The 20,639-nt window shown below is 47.3% G+C and overlaps 2 protein-coding genes across 6 annotated transcripts in view; one reads left to right on the forward strand and one right to left on the reverse strand.

The window, feature by feature from the left end:
• Nucleotides 1-13,505: 13,505 nt before the first annotated feature.
• Nucleotides 13,506-18,321, reverse strand: TMEM213 (transmembrane protein 213). The gene is made up of 3 exons (XM_081147354.1): nucleotides 18,158-18,321; nucleotides 14,928-14,999; nucleotides 13,506-14,004 (listed from the first exon to the last, which is right to left on the reverse strand). The coding sequence occupies exons 1-3, from the start codon at nucleotides 18,288-18,290 to the stop codon at nucleotides 13,835-13,837; spliced, it is 375 nt and encodes a 124-aa protein (XP_081003480.1). The 5' UTR covers nucleotides 18,291-18,321; the 3' UTR covers nucleotides 13,506-13,834.
• Nucleotides 18,021-20,639, forward strand: part of ATP6V0A4 (ATPase H+ transporting V0 subunit a4) — a 64,070-nt gene continuing 61,451 nt past the window's right edge. For 2 of the 5 annotated variants that reach the window (XM_081147350.1, XM_081147352.1), the window contains exon 1: nucleotides 18,021-18,331. The gene's annotated coding sequence lies outside the window, so the exon portion shown is untranslated. The remainder of the gene's footprint in view (nucleotides 18,332-20,639) is intronic. The other 3 variants (XM_081147349.1, XM_081147353.1, XM_081147351.1) reach the window with 2 other exon arrangements.

Consider the following 20,639-nt stretch of genomic DNA (forward strand, 5'->3'; position numbering starts at 1 on the left):
GCCTCAATACGGAGCTGACGTGCATATGAGTTTAAACCATAGTTGGCATAATTGGACAACCCTCTTTGGCCTGTTCAGTGTTGCACCTGCCAAGCACAGCTTAAGGCAAGTTAACCATAAACAATAGCAAATATGAAGACAGCCCTTTTTTTTCTTTTTTTTTTCTGCAGTGCTGGAATTAGTTAGATTAATGAAATGTTTTGATTGTTGTTGGATCGTGCACTATTTATCTGCTAACTCTCTTCCTCCAAGATCCCCCACACTTTCCTTGTTTACACCCTTCTGGGGAGTTCATGAGGGGTGGTGTTTGCTTCCTCTGGCGTTGGGGATTTGAAAAATTATGGCCCCAAGTCTAGATAATCCACATTTGTGTAGTTAAACTATTATTTGTTGTACTTGTGCCAAAGGATAGCATTACAGACGCGTAAAACATCTCTGGAAAACTCACATTGTAAGGTTTAGAGTGGCTGGGTCTTGGATGGTTGAACACGCATTAGCCTAAGGACTTAGATCTTGATTCTGTGATGTGATGATATACCGCAAATAAGTGGCTTCCTTCAGCATTTTATTGTATTTCAGCATTTTTAAAATCCTGAGATGGTTCTAAAGGAAATACTAGTACAAAGAATTTTTTAAAAAGAATGGCTTAGGAGCTAAAATGGGGTTGCTGCGTTTCAGTGTAAGTGGATGTTAAACTCCCCCCCCCCCCCAACAGTCATTCTGCACTGTGGCCACCTATGAAGAGCCGCAGGGACGTTGTTTTTAGCAGAGCTCAGGATTCCCCTCAGGTCCTCCTGAGACTCTGAGAGACAGGAGGACTCACTGCTGCATTTGAGGCCAAGAGCCTGCGTGTGTTTGGATAGCTGTTTTGTATTTCCCTGGTACTGTTCTGCCTGGGTTCCTTGTGAGACACGAATTAGGAATCAAGTTTTTAAAAACATCTAATGAGCCAAATTTAAGTCAGAACATCATATGACTATATGTAGCCCATTAATCCTGACCGTTTTCGCTCTACCTTTCCTGGTCCAAATGCAGATTAGCAAAAAAGAAGGGAATAAAAACCACTGGAACTCCACCATCAGAGATACTGCAATCAAACTTTTAGTAAGTTTTGTTCTTTTTTTTGTTCTTTTTTCTTTTTTAATAAGTAGCCAACTTAATCTTGTTTGGTGATTGGGACTGGTCAGGAGATTTGCTTTCTAATTGATCTCGCAGTAAGCTGTTGATTTGGATTCAAAGCAGACAAGGGCAGGGAGAGGGCCTTAGACTTGGTGCGGGAGATAACCTGGAAGGAAGGGTGGGCGGCGTTTTCTAACTGCCGGAGGACAGTGACACCATGACCTTGAGAAGTGCTCCGTAACGTTCGGTTATGCCATAAAACGAAGGGGGAAAGTGATGCCGTTTGGCATGTCTTGGAAAGGCAGTGATGAATGAAGTCAAATGGTTTATAGAGGTCCAGTCAGAACATGTTTTATTGTGCATAACTGCGAAGGATCTTAATTCCGGTGTTGAGAATCTCATGCAGCAGCAAATCAACTCGCTGAAAAGTGACTAGATTGTGCGGTGGTAATGATGATGCGTGAAGGCGTTCCTTAACCATGTTCATTCAGTACAGATGTGCGGTGGGCGTAAGCCCTGGGAATTTAGCGCGCGTCGGGGCGTGGGACAGACAGGCCCCCTGCTCCTGCTCCAGTGGGAGGCCGTCAGTAATCAGCATGGAGGTCATCGTGACCTTGACAAGAGCAGCCTCAGTGGGGTGCTGGAGAAAGAAGCTCGAGTGGAGTGGGGGTGAAGACTAGGCCATGGGAATGGAGACAAGAGCGAATTCAGCCAACGCTTCTGATGTTTTGCTGAGAAGGGCGGCGGAGAAGGTGGTAACTGGCAGGTGGGGGTGTAGGGTAGATGACATAGGGGTGCCCAGTAAAATACAGGGCGCCCAATTTGAATGTCAGATAAACCAGGAATAGATTTTTTTTAGTTTAAGCGTGTCTTAAATAGTGCATGGGACACACACACGAAAATATTATTTGTTGCTTACCTGGCATTCGAATTTACCCCGGTGTCTATTTTCATTTGCTGACTGGAAATGATGGGTGTCAGTGTTGTGTGCCAATGGGGGGTCCGTGGAGTGGCGGAGGTGGGTATTGATAATGTAGAAACCAGAGAAGAAAGAGAGGGGGGCTGGGATTCAGAGTGTGATGGGCAAACTGGCCTTGGGAGGAGAGGATATTTTCACAGTGCAAAGGAAGGAAAACAGAACAGCACAGGTGCAGGTGAGTCTGCAGGTCTGCAAAAACTCACAGCCTGTTTGGTTCTGGAAAACAAAAAGCAAAAACAATTTCAAGTGCATTTGTTACCATTTCTTTAGATTGATAGGTTCAGGGATTTTTTAAGTAGGCAGCAAAACATTAATTCACAGTAAATTGTCTAACTTTGTTGCTCGTTTAAAGATGAACTCTGCTTCATTTTCCATGGCTCGTAAAATACATTCAGATTCAGGCCAGCACCTAATGCAGGTTAATAGTGCCTGTTATTTAGGGGAACATAACGACTGAGGAACACGGTGGTCTTTATTCTTTTAAGTGTGTGTGTTTTCTGGACCAGAATGTGGCCTTTCTTGGTGAATGTTGCACGTGAGCATGAGAAGAATGTGTAATCTGCTATCGTTGGATATCGTAGTCTATAAATGTCAATTAGATCCGGCTGGTTGATGGTGCTGTTCAGTTCAGCTATGTCCTTGCTGGTTTTCTGCTTGCGGGCCCGCCGGTGACTGAGAGAGCGCTGTTGGAAGTCTCTGCAGGTTCATCTGTTTCTCCTTGCAGGTTCTATGAGTATTTGCCTCACATTTTTTCTTACTCTGTTATTAAGAATATACGCATGGAGGGTTGTATGTCTTGGAAATCGGGCTCCTTTATCATTTCGTAACGCTTCTCTTTATCTCTGGTAGATTTCCTTGCCCTGAAGTCTGCTCTAAAATTCATATAGCTATTCCGCCTGTCTTTTGATTAATATGAGTATGGTATATCTCTCACCATCCCTTTACCTTAACTCTATCTTTGTCTTTGTATTTCAAGTGGATTTCTTGTAGACAATATATAGTTGGGTTCTTGTTTTTTTAATCCATTCTGGTAGTCGCGGTCTTTTAATTGGTGCGCTTAGACCATTCACATTTAAAGTGATGATTGATACGGTTGGATTAGTGTCTGGCATCTTTGTTACTGTTTTCATTCATGGACCTTTTCTTTGTTTCTGGCTTTTTGTTTTTTGTTTTTCTTGTCTTCTACTCTTTTTCTGCCTTTTCTGGTTTTGTGAGCATTTTATATCCTTCCATCTTCTCTCCTCTCTTACTATATCAATTTTACGTCAATTTTTTATTTTTAAGCAGTTGTCCTGGAGTTTGCAGTACACATTTACAACTAATCCAAATCCATTTGCAAATAACACTATAGTGCTTTACAGGTAGTACAAGTTCCAAGCTCTTTATATGTTGAACTGAAACCCAGAAGATATGGTGGTTTTTAATTCACAGTTAAATACACATACACGTGTGCTACTCAGACATACACAGTTTCCCATAGTGTTGCCCAAGGTTACTGTGCAACCAACTCAAACAGCCCTCAACATTTTGGTAAAATTCCTGCCGGGAATACATCTCCTATGTATGTATTTTATTTTACCTCATTGAGGGACATACAATTTTCTATCCTTTCTTCACTAGCACTGTCATAAATATATTCTCCTATCATTAAAGACTTATTTTTAGCATGATTTTATGTCTGTATATACATTTTTCCAAATTCTTGTGTAATTTATTATTTATCTTATAGCTCCCGTGTATCTGAGTTTATTTCTTTAGTAAAAACTTTTTTTCTTTAGCAACCTGATTACGTTTGTTTCTCTGAATGCGGTTGGCACTCCCAGCTCCTTTAACATTTCAGCGGAGGAATTGCTGACTCCGCCATTCTTGGTTGAATGTGAGGCGTGTGATAGGTTCTGGGGGTGGAAGTCAGAGATCAGGGTGACAGCCTGGTGGGGAGAGGGACCTTTTCCAGCTTGCAGATTTCTCATTGTATCCTCACATGGCGGGAAGGGCTGTATGTCTTTTCTGCAGAATTTAACCATTCCCCTAATGTTAAACACTTGGTTGTTGCTGATGTTTTACTATGATAAATAATGGTGTCTAAATATGCTTGTGTATAAATGGTCTAATTTTCAGATTATTTCCTTAAAATAAGTTTCTAGAGTTGCAGTTACTGAGACAAATGGTCTGAATAGATTGAAAGGGTCTTATTCTATATTATCAATTATTTTTCAGAAACATGAGCCAGTTTTTTATCGCCATTGTCCATTTTTAGGATGCGTCTCATTGTGCCCCCCCCAGCATTAAATAATAACTTTCATAGTTACCATTTCACATCTAAATAACATCCCATGGCAATGTTACCTCACCATTACCTTGCCCTTTGGTATTTAGGGTTTTTTTCCCAATTATGTTACATTATCTAGAATAGCAAAGTATTGTAAACAACTATTACTTTTCCAGACTATTTCCTAGCTTTGTATCCTTTGATTTACTTTTCTATTAGACAAATAATCAGCAGTAGGTCTTAAGATGGGGATATTTTCCGTATGTATGGATTTTAAGGGGCTCTCTCATAGTGTGGTGAACATCATTTACTGGAAGTCACCAGGCAAGGACAGGTCATCCCTCTGTGAGGTGTGGTTAAGTGTGTGTGTGTGTGTGAGAGAGAGAGAGAGAGAGAGAGAGAGGGGAGGTGGTGGGACCCATTGGCTTCTAAGATTCCTTCCAGCTCCAATTCTGTGAGTCACTATTGTCCCAGTACCCCAGGCAGTCTTGCAGATAAGAATTTAAAGCAGCCCGGCCGGGCGTGGCTCAGCGGTTGAGCATCAACCTAGGATGCAGGCAATCGGGGTTCGATTCCTGGTCAGGGCACATGCCCGGGTTGCGGGCTCGATCAATGGCTCTCTCATCATTGATGTTTCTCTCTCTCTCTCCCCCTCTCCTTTCCTCTCTCTGCAATCAATAAAGATATATTTTTTTTAAAAAAAAATTTAAAGCAGAGAATTTCAAGCTTGGAGAGAATATATATTAAACATTTTTTAATCCATGCTGAGCTGTTTAGACTGACATCACTGGCCAACTCATTAGCTCCTTGGGTTTCTTGGAAATCCACAGATGCAGGTAAAAACAACTTATGTAAATCGCATTAAATGTTAAACTAAATATCTTGGGGTAGCCTGGCCATTGTAGCTCAGTGGTTGAGCATCGATCTATGATCTAGGAGATGGCGGTTCGATTCCCAGCTGATTCCCGGTCAGGGCACATGCCTGCACTGGGGGCTCGATCCCCAGTAGGGGGCGTGCAGGAGGCAGCCGATCAATGACTCTCTCACCACTGACATTTCTATATCTCTCCCTCCCTCTCTCTGAAATCAATGAAGTCATATTTTAAATAAATAAATATCTTGGGGTTAAAAAACATTTAAATGTTATCACCCTTAGACCATCAGGGACATCGGCTTTGCCTTACATGCCAATCCCTCCCACCCCATAGGTTGTTTGCCACCCCCTCCCAGCCCAGGGCTCTTCGCAGGGAGCTGCCCTTGGGCAGGCGGGAGGTGAGAGGTTTGTTTGCTCCTGTTGAGCTGGTCCCTTCCCTGCGTTACCCAGGGATGGGAAGGAAGGCTGCCGTCCTGAATGCCAGCTGGAGATGCTGGGAGACTGCGGGACGCTCCATTTGTCTGCTGGAAAAACAGCTCTTACAGCAGTGTATGCAGTCTGGAAAAATTATTTTAAAATATTAAAAATAATTTTAAAAATGTTTTAAAACCTCTGCATCCCTGGCACCTGCATTCTGGTGTTTTATGGAATAACATGGTCTGAAAGATTCTCAGTATAAACCTCGTAGGTCACGATGCCCGTGGTTTTCTCAGCATCCCAGCCCGGAGCATGCCTGTCACCCAGCCTCGTAACCCGCTCAATTGTATGTTCTCGCCGCTAGGACAGAGTTGCAGAGCTGACCAGTAGCATCTACATTTTGGTTCATTTCTAGGAAAAAAACACTGTGGCCTCACTCATAGTTCCAGAAATGTCAATGGCAGAGTTAATCTCTTCTCTACATTTCTCCAGACCTGGCATGACCCTGCACATCTGCAGATGAAAAAGCTGCCTGGAGCCAGGACTGAACAGGGCAGTAAATTTTATTTTTTTAATTCAGCTAAAGTGCACACTTACCTGGAATTTTATTTATAGCCCAACCTTTAAAAATACCACATTAAAAGAAAAATGCTAAGTGATACAAATCAATAGCAATGTTTTCTTCAGGTTCAGAATGGAATTGAATTCAGTAAATCGAATGCAGTCTCTAGCAGCAGGATGCTGTGTATCTTATGCTTGGGTGAGGCATGGGCATGATTGATGCCTGTCCTGGAACAGGAACATAGAAACTGAAAAGTCAATTGCAATTTCTACGACAACTGAATGAAATCTCCACACGCTGGCTGCAAAAGCAGGTTATTCCACAATACTTCTTTTTAATTAAGAATATGTTTCTTCTACGACTCAGCATTACTCCATCTGGCAATCTTATCCAGGGAAATATATTCACAGACCCACAAAGAGCATGTGAGGGCTTCTGTAGCCGTGTGACGTGGACGTGGGGCTTGGAGCCAGCCTAGGGATGTATCTCCCAGATAATGGAGAAGGGACCCTCGGTGTATCAGGAAAATGCTCTAACCAACTGAACTACCCGGCCAGGGCCTGTAATCAAGCTTGTTTTTGTTTGTTTTTAACTTTAGCCCTTTCTTTCCCATACGATTATTTATTTATTTACTTATTTATTTTTAATTCTCACCGAAGATATTTTTTCCACTGCTGTTTCAGAGAGAGATTGAAAGGGAGGGGGGAAGGGGAGAGAGAGAGAGAGAGAGACATCAATGTGAGAGAGACACATCAATTGGTTGCCTCCTGCACGCACCCAACCGGGGCAGGGGATCGAGCCTGCAACTGAGGCACGTGCCCTTAGCCGGAATCGAACCTGGGAACCTTTGGTCTGTGGGCCGACACTCTAACCACTGAGCCAAACCGGCTAGGGCTGCAATTTATTTATTTAAACAACTCGTTTGCAAATACGTTACCTAGCAAGTGTGTTTTGTACCAGACAAACCTGTAATTGAAGCCAATTGTTACATCTTATGTGTCATTTGTTTTTCTCAGGTTTTAGCAGCCCTTAGGACACCTCTGTGCAAATTTAAAAAGGTGCCCATTCCTCAAGGAAAACTGAGTGAGTTATGAACAACCTGAACTACTCTAGAAGGGCTTTCCCCATCCCAGTGGGCAGCAAGCAGGCTTGGCCCCCATCCCTGACACGCTCTCACCTGTGCCTGCGGCCCCAGGGCACCCTGTGTTGGCCTCTGTCATCTCCCTGGCCACCCAGAGCCAGGCAGGGACGGAATCCTGCTTGGCAGTGTCAGGCAGCCGGGAGTGGGTGTGGGGAGTGAGCTCAGGGACCCCAGAGCATGGTGGGGACAGGGTGCTGGTATGTGTGCATGGTAGACTGGACGTGTGTGATCCTGGGGCTGGTATCTGTCACCTCCAGTCACGTTTCCCAAGGCAGGGTCTCCACCGCCTGACCTGTTCTTGGGCAGGTAGTGTGTGATGCGGGAGAGGAGAGCTGTGATGGGCCAAGGGAGGTGCAGGAAAGCTGCCTGGGACTGAGGGTGAGTCACCCTGCACTCTCATGGCTGGAAGCTGCATAGGGGACTGCAGTCTGTTTCTCTAGTTGCTCCACGTCTGTGGTCCATACGTTGCAAGCTCTTGAGCACAAGGCTACACTTGGTTTCAAGTTGAAACTGCTGTTTTTTTCAAAATATTCCTTGTATTAGTTTGCTAGGGATGCTGTAACAATGTGCTGCAAATTGGGTGGCTGAGACCATAAAAATATATTGTCTCGCAGTTCTGGAGGTCTGAGGGCTGTGAGGGACGGTCTGGTCCAGGCCTCTCCCTGAGCTGCTGCTGGTTTGCTCGCCAGCTCTGGGGTTCCTTGGCTTGGAGAAGTGTCACCTGATCTGTCTTCATGTTCACATGGCATTCTCCCTGTGTGCCTGTCTGTGTCTGAATCCCCCCTTTATACAAGGACAGATTCAGTGAGGGTGACCCATCTTCACTATATCTGCAATGACCCTATTTCCAAATCAGGTCACGTTCTGAGGTACTGGGGTTAGGGTTTCAGCACAGGAATTTGGGGGGGACACAATTCATCCCACAACACTCCCCTCTCAGCAGCTCCCCTCATTTTGACCTGATGACAGGAATTTCCGAGGTAAAAAAAGATCTTTTTCAAGGTACAAAGAACAGGACAAATGTTTCAACAAAGAGGTTGACAAATAATAGTATGGAAATAAACAAAGACCACCCAAATGGGAACAGGCGGAAGCTATTTTTCAGAGCTTGCCTTAGGAAGGGGTCGGCCACCACCACGTTTGGCAGAGGCTCAGGCAGGCAGGGGAGTGGGAAAGCTTTTTAGAGGAAAAGAGTTAGGCCTCAGGTCTTCAGGGGCCCTGACCGGAGGCTGCTGGCCTGGAGCCGCTGTGGGCGGGCATGTGTGCTGGGTGAGGGGTGCATATTTGGCTTTCTCCGGTTGGTCCTAAGTTGGAAGTGGGCACAGATATTAATTAATTCAGTGAACTGAAGTTGTCAGTTATTCACCAAATCCTGGCTGTTGGGGCCGATCGCTGTGGAGGCTGCTGTTTGGCTCCTGGCCTGGTCGCTGCAGAGAGACTGGTTCGACTTCTGGACAAGTTGCTGTGGGCGGTGGGTTGGCTTCCTGGGCTGGTTGCTACAGATTGCGGGTCAGGGTTCTATTTTTAGATCTGGCCTGGCCCTTGTCCATTTGTATATTCAGTCTCTCATCATAGAATTAACTTGTTGGGTAGACCCGCCAGTTACTTGTTTCCACAAAGGGCTTAAAATATGTATAATTATAAACTTATAGAAACAATAATTTACATTTTTTCCAACCTTGAAACCCCAAGTTTTCCCAGGAGCCGCCTCCTTTATCCTCAGAGCTCTGTTGCTCCACTGTGGCTATTTGCACAGCCCATGTGTCTGGGTCTCCTCTGATTCACGGATTCATCAAACATTTACTGAGTTTTGCTGCATACCCAGGACCCAGGTGCTGGTGGAAGGAATCAGAGGTTAAAGACAGTCCCTGCCTTCGGAGAGATCAGTGAGAAAGACAAAAGGCAGATACAATATTCCAAAGAGCTCAGCTGTCGAAGATGAAGTGGACACTAAATTGATAACGACAGATTTTAATCAATAATATACTGTCGCCATGGGAAGGGAGTCCAGTGGGAGCTGAACTCAAACTTTGGTTTGTGTAGAGAAGGCTGGGTGTTTTACAAGGACAGTGAAGGAGTGGGGTTGGGGTGTGAGTGGGGGCTCAGTAGAGTCAGGGAAGTGAGAAATTAGAGTCGGTCAGTGTAAAGGCTGAGTAGGCCAGCCCATCTGCTAGCTGGCAGTCCTCAAAGTTAGGATCTGCCCTCCCACGAGACTGGGGACAGAGGCCTATCCTTCCTGATGACAGTTTGAACTTTAAAGGTCCTGAGTTGTAGGATGGATGAATGGTTGGATGAAGAGATTATAGATATAGATATAGATATAGATATAGATATAGATATAGATAGGGAGATAGATAGATGATAGATAGATGATAGATAGATAGGTACAGACATTTCAATTCATAACTGTGAGCACATTTGAGTAAATGCTCTAAGAAAGGGGCCTATTGTCAGACATTGGTCACAACAAACAGTAAATTCTTCTGGCAGCCCGAGCTGTCCCGGGCAGTTTAAGGGGGCGCTGGGGTCATCCTGGAGATATGGCCTTGAGTTGTTAGAAACCGTGTTAGTGTTTAAGTCTTTTAATGTGTGGGCAGGGGGTGGACAAAATCATTTGTGTTGAGAGGCTATAGTTTTTACAGGCCAGAGTTGAAGCCTAGTCAAGAAGTGAGTTCAGGGGAGCTTTGGTCAAAGACAGAGTCTTTGTCACAGTGCTGTCCTGGAGGTGAGCATAGGCCATTGAGGTGAGCATGTGTTCGTGTGTGTGTGTGTGTGTGTGCACGTGCGTGTGCATCCAGGGAGGAAGGGACAACCTGAGTTGGAAGATCAATCCCAGTGAACCAAATGAACCCAATCAGGAGAGAGAAGCGGGGGCTAAGAACAAGGGCAGGTCCAGGTTTATGGGGCCTAAAACACATACCTTTAGAGGGCCTTCCTTTTTTTTTTTAAGTGCCCTTGGCCAGAATTGAACCTGGGACCCCCCAGTCTGAAAGCCCACACTCTAACCACTGAGCAAAACTGGTTGGGCTAGAGGGCCTTCCTTTAAAAAATGAATTACAAAGTTAGGTTGAGGGCCTCATGGTGGGTGTGGCTGGGGCATGCAGGTAAGGGGACCCAAAGTTTAATCTCCTCTTGGTTCACTGCAAGCCTGCCTCTTGGGAAGGTATGTTCCAGGCTATGTGAACAGCAAGGAGGAAGGCATGGACAATAGAGACAGCCTGGCATGTTTAGGGAACTGAAAAAATTCAAAGCTGGGCTTCTTGCAGGATACGCAAGAGGTGAAGTAGAGAAATGTTGGGGATCTGATTATAGAAGGTCTTATGGGTCATCTCAAGAGTATGGATTTTACTCTCCCCACTGTGAGGAGTCACTGGGGGACTTTAGGTAGAGGAGTGACTTGATCACTTATACATGGTCATGCTGGGCAGAAGTGTGAATGGGCTAGAGCCTGGTAAGGCTGGTTGTAACACCAGGTAGGACAGGGCACCCCTACCGCTCATCAACGAAGACCGTGGAATCACACCTATGACCTCAAAACGGATGCCAGGATTCAGACACACAGAGCTGTTCCTTGTCAAAGACATTTCTAGACTGGTCTTTCTCTAAGTTTAAAAATGTGCTTACATTTATTTTGGTGGAAAAGAGGCCCAAGCTAGCCTAAGACTTGTTTTTGATTAATTTTGTATGGCGCAACATTTCATTCCACATATAAAATTCTATATTTAGTTTATTTGTCCTCGGGTATCATGCACATAAAAAGGAATAGCTTTTAAAGTGATGACTTTTAAAGTCAGATAATTATGCCACACCTCAATGTTCACTTACTATTTCTGCATAGGACATTTTGATACCGAGATGTCTGGAACATCATGAGCTCTGTGTCATGCCGTCTAACTGTGCTGAAGACAGCAATGACTACTACAGGCAAAAATTTTAAATGAAAGCTACATCTACCATTAGGCAGGCCCTGCTGCTCTCTACCAGGAAGCTCTTAGATCCCTGGAAGTTGATACTTGGTTTTTTAATTTATTGACAAATCTTTATTTTGCTAGAATAGATTCCATGCTGAGAACCAATCTGAGATCCAGCATCTGGGAAGCAGAGCTGTCAAGTTATATAACCATCTTTCTTTCCTGTCTCAAAGAAAAGAGCGATTGTTTGGATTGGGTCTGCCTTCCTCTTGGGCAGATGAAAGAAAAGCAATTAACAAATTACCTAAACTTTAATGTGACATGGCGGAGCATCTACACACAATTCACTTCCATGCAGTCTAAGAATCTACACGTGGCCCCAGCTGGAGGAGATCTCAGACACCAGCTGGTGCGCCGATTCTCAGCTTTTTAAGGCAGCAAATTAAATCTCACCACAGGGGCCTGATACATGAAAGAGACCAGAACCCGGGCTCTGGCTAGAGAGACGGGCCTCGTGTTCACCCCTCTGCGCAGAGAGCTCTAGGAGTCTGCAGCCACTGATTGGTCCAAATCTTACGTTTTTTCACTTAGAAGACTGATGCTCAGCAAGGCAGTGTCTTGTTTTTGTTCGCATTGGCCAGAAGTAGACTTAATTTCCCTTCTTTCTTTTCTTTTTGGAGCTGGTGCTCTTTCCACTCTGTCATACTGTTTTGTTTCAAAAATATTTGCAGGTATGAAACCCAAGTATCCTCATCATGGACTCTCTGGGTCTCTAAGGAATTAAACAATCACGTATTGTGGAAACTCCATGAATCCCTGAAAAGGTGGCACACAGACTGATGTATTTGTCCCCAACATACCAGGCATCCTGCAGACACTTTTGTTCACATGATTGTTTAACACTTAGGCATAAAAAAATCCTCCCCAGCCCGGCGGGGCATGGCTCAGCAGTTGAGCGTTGACCTAGGATCCAGGTGATCCCGGTTCGATTCCCGGAGGTCAGGGCACATGCCCGGGTTGCGGGCTTAATCCCCAGTTGGGGGCATGCAGGAGGCAGCCGATCAATGACTCTCTCATCATTGATGTTTCTCTCTCTCTCCCTCTCCTTTTCTCTCTCTGAAACCAATAAAGATATATTTTTAAAAAGAAATTAAAAAAAAAAGTCCTCCCCATTTTACTGATTTGGCAACTGAGGTTCTAAAACTATCTGGCCCTTCAGAGTGAGCCAGGAGATCCCTTTCGTTCCATTGTCAGGGAAATTTATTTCGATTTTCTGCAAGGGCCTTGGGCAGCTTTGCTTCATTTGCCACCTTTGCACAACGTGTTTCTTCCTATTTCAGGGACTCTCACTTTTCTTTTTTGTATTTTGATTATTTAGAGTCGATCCAATATAAATACATGGTTCCTAACCAAGGGCAGAACTTGTTTCAGAAGGAAAGAGCTGTTTTCTCCTTTCTTCCTTCTGATGAACTCACCTCCTCTCCTCCAGACCCACCGCCGGACTTCACAGCGCAGGCGACATCCTCGGGCTAAGGGGGCCCCTGAGAGAACAGGAACCCAACCAACTGGCTTCTTTGGAAGTTTGGTTATTTTAACTATTTCTAGAGAGATGGAGGCTCTGAATGCAGAATGGTGGTCGTAAGTTCATCTGGGCCAAGGACTCACCCGTTCGTTCTTTCACGGGACAAACGTCACGAGGAGCGTCCTGTGCCCCAGGAGGATAAACTGACCGTGAGCAGGTCGTGACGGCTGCAGCTCCAGGTCCCCAAGAGGGTCAGGGAGGCTCCAGGCGGAGCAGTGGCCCTCGTGCTGGAGGCGGGGCCGGGAGGCGGGGACGTGGGGGACATCCACCCAGCTAGGGGTGTCCCGGTCAGCACCCGTCACCCCTGTGCTGGGAGTCGGATGGCTGGGCTCCTGCGAAGGCTCAGCGCCAGGCTGTGTGGCGGCTGCCCGTGGGGAGGGGCGAGCTGGGGAGAAAGCCCCCGAAGGCCGTGAGAACCAAAGGAAATACCCCGAAATAACGCGGGATGGCGTGGCGAGGGCCAGGGCAGGCTGCTGGCAGGGAGGGTGGGACAGGGTGGCCGCGGAAGGTGCAGTTGAGGACAGAACAGAGCTGGAGAAGCACTGGGCGTGAGGGTGGGCACAGCGAGGGTGTCAGAGGTGACCCTTACATTTCGAAGTGAGGGTGATGCCCTTGACTCAAGTGAGGGACAGATGACAACGACCTGTGTTTGGTGAGAAGGTTGTAAGTTTAATTTCAGATGCGTTGGCTGAGAGACCAAGGCTTAGGGTTCTCGAGCCACCACCCTGGGAGCCCAGAAGGAAGCAGTGCCCATGGAGACTGTCTCGAGAAAGGAGGTTATCGGGGCTCAGAGGCCCACGTGCCTCTTGAAGGGGGCAGCCCTCGGTTGGAACCCCTTCCTTCCCTCCTCCCCTCTTAAAAGGACTGAAGTTCGAAGGGGAAAAGGGCTTCATGAGACAGCACGCGGGCGCCGCCCGAGCCTGTGGCCGCAGTCGGGGGGGGGGGGGGGGGGGCTGGCGTCCTCGGGGCGATCCTGCGTCTCAGGCTTGCGGGTCCTTGGGCTCGTCTGAAGACAGCTTGGTCAGTTTGTCCACGCAGAGCAGGATGAGCGTGAGGAACCAGAGGCTCCAGCCCACGGCGGCGGCCACCCAGCCGTACTCATCCACTCCCAGGTGGCAGCACCGGGACGCTTGCGGGCAGAGGTCCGCGTCTGCGGGAAGAGAGAGCGTCACACCGGCCCCCTTCTCTAACAGTCACAGCAGAGGGAACGGGAAGAGAGAGTGTCACACCGGCCCCCTTCTCTAACAGTCACAGCAAAGGGAACGGGAAGAGAGAGCGTCACACCGGCCCCCTTCTCTAACAGTCACAGCAGAGGGAACGGCGGTCATAGTCCAGCACTTGGCCTTGACGACAGCACGCCACGCGCTGGGCTAAATGCTCTACCCGTTACCGTGTTTCTTCCTCGCAAAGTCATAGGTGCAACTATTACTCCCATCACTCAGGAAGAGCCCGAGGCTGTAACTCGCCCAAGGTCACGGGATGGCAGAACTAGAACTCAGGCCCGTGTCTGTAGGACCCCCAAGCCGTGTTCTCTGTAAGTGCCCAGAAGTGAACACGTTTGGCCATTCGCGAGGGCAGGCTAAAGGAAGCCAGACTTCGAATGAAGCAATCCTTTTGATTAATCAGACGTGTGATAGTGGTGGTTTTATGACGTACCGGCCTCCTTGTGGCTGGAAGTGTTCAGGTAGAGGGAGAAGGGAAATATGCAAAGAGTAAGAAAATGAAGCTCCCGCCTTGGGCAGAAATGGACTCGCTGAGTTTTGTGGCCTTTCCACTGGCAAACTTCTGCAAACCTTTGAACTCTGGGCCTCTTTGGCTCCTGTCGTGGGGATGGGTCATTAAAGCCATCTGTACCAAAGATTGTGAGCCCAGACGGGGGTCAAGGCCAAGATAGCTTTTTGGACAGACTGCAAACGGCTCTGGAGGCCGTGAACAAACCACACCAGCACCCAGGAAGGCCGGCCCGGCACGGCACCCAGCCCCCCACACTGATGAGCGGAAAGCCAGGAGGCTAGTGTTTCCCTCCCAGACCCAGGGCCAGCTCTGGGGTTCAAGCAGTTGGCAGAAACTTACTGGGGCACTGTTCCAGAGTCTCAGGGCCTGCGTGGTGGTTGGTCAGGGTTGAGTTGTTGGCACTGTTTGCTTCTGGAAGACAAGACAGGAAACAGTCTCAGATTAGTAGTGAGTATTGTGAAAATATTATAGAAGTTTCAGTCTAGGTTCCATGCAGCGAAGCTAACCCCTGTTATGGGCTGAATTGTGTCTCCCCCAAATCCTGATGTTGAAGTCCTAGCCCCCCAGTAATGACTGAATTTGGAAATAAAGCCTTTAAAGAGGTCACTGTAAAGTGAAGCGGGGTCATGGGTGTGGGCCCTAATCTAATATGACTGGTGTCCTTATATGAAGAGGAGGAAACGCCAGGGATGTGCACACAGAGGAAAGCCATCTGAGGATACTGAGAAGGTGGCCGTCTACAAGCTGAGGAGGGAGACCTCAGGAGAAACCAGCCCTGCCAACACTTTGATCTTGGACTTCTTTGTTATGGCAGTCCTAGAAAATGAACATGTCCCCTTTTATTCTCATTCTGAGATGATTTATTTCCATTTCACATTGTCTTTTAGTTACCCAGGGCCTGCTATCTGCAGCTTTCCAAACCTCTAATTGGCGGCATTCTGTGCAAATAGATGCATAGAAAAGGGTTTTTCTAGTATATAGTAACCTAGTCATTTAAAAATCTGGAGTATCTTTTCATAATCCTCTTTCAATTCCCTCCAAAACCTTGAACAAATAGACACTGAAATCTGACCTTGATTCTTGATTTCTGACAGAGATACTGGTATTACTCAGCAAGATGGTTATCAGGGAAAAAAATTGAGCAAGTCTAGGTTGCCAGAATTTGCAGCACCTCCAATTGTCTGATTAAGAAGCATGGAGCCCAATGAGAAAAGGAGCTTCATCAGGAATTCTTAAAGTCCTATCAGAGTTCGGGGGGTGAGCTAGGGTTATGGAGGTGAACATAAGGATCTCCAAGGAAGAAAACCCATTGCCCACACTCCCTCTCATAGCAGAGTAAGAGGAGAGATGATCTTCATCTGTTCTGTCCTGTACGGCAGCCACTGGTGGCTATTTAAATGCCTTAAAATAAATTAAAATTTCAGCTTCTTGATCATATTAGCTACATTTCAAGCGCTCAATCACCGTATGTGGCTAGTGGCTACCATATTGGAAGTATAGCACGGATATGCAGAATTTCTGTCAGCAAACACACACACACATGTTCTGTTAGTGCTAATCTAGGTAGAACAAGACCAAGAGACCAATTTTGAAGACTCTTTCTTGGAAATTATAGGCTGTTCAGTCTGCTGCTTGGGAATGCAAAAAACCAAAACTGGTTTGGAAACTCTCAAGGCCCCACAGAGTCTAGGTCAGCATGTCCTTCAAAGGAGCTTGGTGTCACATAGCAGGACAAGTTAGGAGGAAACTTCTTAAATAGCCAAAGCTACGAAATTGCTGCTCAGACTAATGTTATGCCACCTGCCCCCAAGCCACTCCAGTGTGCTGCCGAAAGTATAGTAATTACCTTGATGCAATCTTATTGGTACTGTAAATTATTTACAGCTAAATGGCTTAGAGCTTGCTCTTTGTTTGTTTTGGAGAAATTGATTCCTCAACATTTTAATGTCCCTTATAACCCAAATAACTTCCTTGGCCCTGACTTTCAACTCCCCTCTACTCTGGAATGGAAGTGGTCCCCGTCAGGAACAAGTGAGTGGAAAAAACCGAGTTACCTGGGTGCTAGTATTAGGTGAAACCATATGGAATTGCCATTTCTGTAGGTCAAGAATTATTCAGCAGTTTTATATGGTTCAAACTGATTAGCCTAGTTATAAGTTCCTAAGGATATTTTCCATTTTTTTAATTGAATTTATTGGGGTTACATTGGTTAACAAAATTACATAGGATTCAGGCATGTAATTTTATAATACATCATCTATATATTTATTGTGTGTCGACCACTCCAAGTCATGTCTCTTTCTGTCACCATTTCCCTCCCTTTATCTTTTTCTGCCTCCCTCCACCCCCTAAGAATTTAAATATCACCCTCATAAGCAAGGCCAGCTAGGGACTGGTCCCACTTGGGGTCACTTCCAAAGTAAAGGCTGCTGGGAAGACCCAACTATTCAGTGCAATTAAGATTGTCAAGTTTTTTTGAGGCCCTACCCTATACAAGGCACTGTAGGGTAAACAGAAAGATGCAAAACAGTCTTATTTGGGGAGGAATTATACTGGACAAATGGACATGGTAACATTCATTAACTGTTTACCATGAGCTAGTTTATTCAAAGGTATTTACCTGCCATCACCTCATTTCATCTTTACAACAACCCCATATATATATATATAAGCACCATGATTATCCCCATGTTATAAATAAGGAAACTGGGGCTGGGGCACAGAAAGGGTAAATAATTTGCTCAAGGTCACACAGCTAGTAGGTTGTGCAAACCAGTGTTGAGGCTCACTGGCTTTGAGAGCCCACGCCTTCCAGGCCTGCGCAGGAGAGACTGTGAGGATGAGAGAGACAGATACAGGCTGGCCGGGGGTGGGGGTGCAGTGAGGAATGGTTTTGAGAGAGACAGACAGACGGACAGAGACAGACTGAGGGAGCAGGGCAGATGGTGTTCTCTGGAGTTGAGTAGCAAGATCAAAGCCAGAGGCAAAAGTCAGGAGCACGGGAGTGTAAGGGAGGTCTCGGCATGAGGCTCAGAGCCCAGCCCGGGAGAGCCTGACGGCGTGGCCTCAACCCCTGCAGCCCCCACAAGGCAATAGCCCAACATCCCCGCGTCCGGGGGGCAGACTGGATGCTCGACAGCACCTGGCAGCTTTCATGCTTTAAGGTTTCGGGAAAGTTGCAAGAAAGCAGAGGGACAAGGGAGGGTCATGGGCCTTAGGGGAGGGGAGGGAGCATTGCAATGCCCAGCAGCTCGGGGCACTGAGAAGCAGCACCCAAAAGATGCCATTTTAGGCTGATTTGGTCCCCTGCTGGGAGAGGCTCTGTACCCCGCTTTTTCTTCTTTCTTTGTGGCAGAGGACACCAGAGGTGGCTGCCCCAGTCCTAGCTGAGGACAGGAGTAAATTTAAGAAACCTCTCCCCCACCCCTGCCCAGTCCTTCAGATGAGAAAGGACTGTTTCCTCTTTGTGCAGGACCAACCCCAGCCAAGGAACCCTCCTCCTCCTTCCTTCCCCCCTCCTCCCTCCCTTCCCCTCCCAGCGTGGCCAAGAAGCAAGCTCATAGTCCCACCTGCCAAGCAAGCCGAGTGGAAGGAGGCGAAGACCAGGCTGAGGACCAGGGCAGCCGGGGGCACGGGCTTCATGCTGGGCAGCAGGGCTTCTGCCTGCACCGCAGGGGAGGCGTGCTGAGTGCCCGGTGCCATGTGTCCTGTCCCGCGGGAGCTTGAAAGCAATGCTGTCAGAGGTGAATTTCTGCTCTGTTTTGGGGAAAAGAGAGAGGGTGGAGCAAAGCAAGTTCAGCTGTCACACCTTTCTCTTACCTCTAGAAGGGACCAAGCTCCGTTGGCTGGGGGCGGGAAGGGAGGGGCGATTTATGCAGCTCTTCCCTGAGCTCAGGTTTTGCAGGTACTGAGCAGAGGAGGGGGGAGGCCTGTGGCCTGCTGGTTCCTTGAGGGTGAGTTTGCTGCCTTGGCCAAGTGCAGGTGCAGTGCTGGATTCCTTTCTGTCAGCCCGGTATTTACTGAGCACTTACTGTGTGCACTGAATAAAGTCTGGGAAAAACTGCCCTCAAAACGCTTTAAGCACAAACACGCCTTTCAAACAGAGCGTTGTTTCGGGAATGACTCGGGAGGGACAAAGTATGTTGCATCTCAGTAGCAAGAGGCCACATCACCAGTGGGATGCTCCAGGGAGGAGATGGCATTTGAGTTGGGTCTTGGAAGATGGATAGAATTGTGACAAGCAAAGAGGAGGAGGGCATTGTAGGCAGAGGGACAGGTGAGCGAAGGCCCTGAGGTAAGAGGTGCTCAGAAGCCCACTGTCCCCACAGCAAGATGAGTGTAGGTGACCGGAGGAGGAGGTGGGGAGGTGAATGGAGAGCCGTGAGGCTGAGCGTCTGGTGGGCCAGGCTGGGGGGTTTGAAACAGTCAGGAGGCAGATGGGAGGCTCTGTGAAGATTTTGAACTGAGGAGTTAGCTTGATTGGAGCTCTGCCTTCAGTCTGGAGCATTTACTGAAACCCCCCCGTGGCTATGAAAGGCATCATCCTAAGGCATTTGAGACTCAACGGTGGCTAAGCCATGATCCCCACTTTCCCTGCTTACAGCCCAGCAGTGAGGCCAAGCAGTGCAGAAAGAGCTGAGCTGTAACATGGTAAGAGTCCAATGTGGGTGTCTTCACAGTTAGGGGGCTCGAAAACAGGCCTGAGAGGCTCGGGGGAAGCACCCGTGGAGCACTTGACATTCAGGCTGGGCATTTGAGAGCAGGCACTTTTTTCTAATTTGCCCAAAGCTGCAAATTAGTGGCAGCCCTTTCTTTTTGGGTTTAGGCGTTGGGGGGCAGGAGTGCTGTAGGGAGGCTGATTTTCTGGCAGTGCACAAAAATGCAGTTTAGACCTACCACTTGGTTGAACACTCAACAGTTATTGAGTAACTGCTGTGTGCTGGGCCCTTGGGATGGGGGTGGGGGGCCCAAGGTGGGAAGACAACACACAGTCTCTGTCCTCCAGGAGCTCAGGGTCCAGTAAGGGTCATTGACAAAAAAACAAGGACATAAATAATGAGTGGTGGGGAGGTCTCTCCCGCTGGGAAATTCATGGAGACTCAGAGGATATTTTACAATGGAGATGGCATTTTGACCTGAAATGGGAAAGGTGTGTGATTTTCCAGGCCGAAGAAGGAAGCTACATGAAGGCCTCCGAGGAATGCCCCTGTCACCCTTGTTTGGGAAGTGATGACTCCTGGGAGCATGGGATTGGTTATGGTGTGTCTGGTCAGGCCAGGGACAGACTGTAATGGTCCTGCATGGCAGACAGGGAAACTGGGCTTTGTCCTACAATTGGGACACCCTACCAGGAACTTGTAGACGCCTTTGTATTTCAGAGGCATGCAGAACAGATTCTTAGGCCGGGCCTGGATTCAGGGAAATCTTCTAAGGAGCTATTGCAAAAATCCCAGCAGATCAAAAAAGGCCCTGAACTAAGAGGTTGGACTGAGGATAGAGGAGAGGGGAACAGAATCAAGAGGCACTTGGGGGCCCAAATCAACAGAAGGGACTGGCTGGTTTGGCTCAGTGGTTAGAGCATCAGCCTGCGGAATGAAGGGTCTTGGGTTTGATTCCGGGCCAAGGACATGTGCCTTGGTGGCAGGCTTGATCCCCGGCCCTGGTCAGGGTGCATGCGGGAGGCAACCAATTGATGAGTTTCTCTCGCGTCAATGTTTCTCTCCTTCCCTTCTACTCTCTCTGAAAAGCAATGGAAAAAATATCCTTGGGTGACGATTAAAAACAACAACAAACACAGAAGGGACTCCAGGAAAAGGCCTTCAGGATGAAAGCAAGGTTTCTAGCTGAGGTGAGACAGTGGCCACAGGGCCACCTTTGGGTGGAATTCCAGCCCTGCCTCTGATGTCTGAGTGGCCCTGGAAAGTGACTTCATACATCCAAGCCTTGGGTTCTTTATCTGAAAAGTAATAGTGTTACTTGAAAGTGGACCATGCCCAGAATGGGCCTGCCTAAGGCCAGCTGGTAGTGTGTGGATTCTTGACTTTGTGCAGG

The sequence above is a fragment of the Miniopterus schreibersii genome (assembly GCF_964146895.1).
Source record: "Miniopterus schreibersii genome assembly, chromosome: 9".
In the NCBI taxonomy this organism is placed as follows: Eukaryota; Metazoa; Chordata; class Mammalia; order Chiroptera; family Miniopteridae; genus Miniopterus; species Miniopterus schreibersii.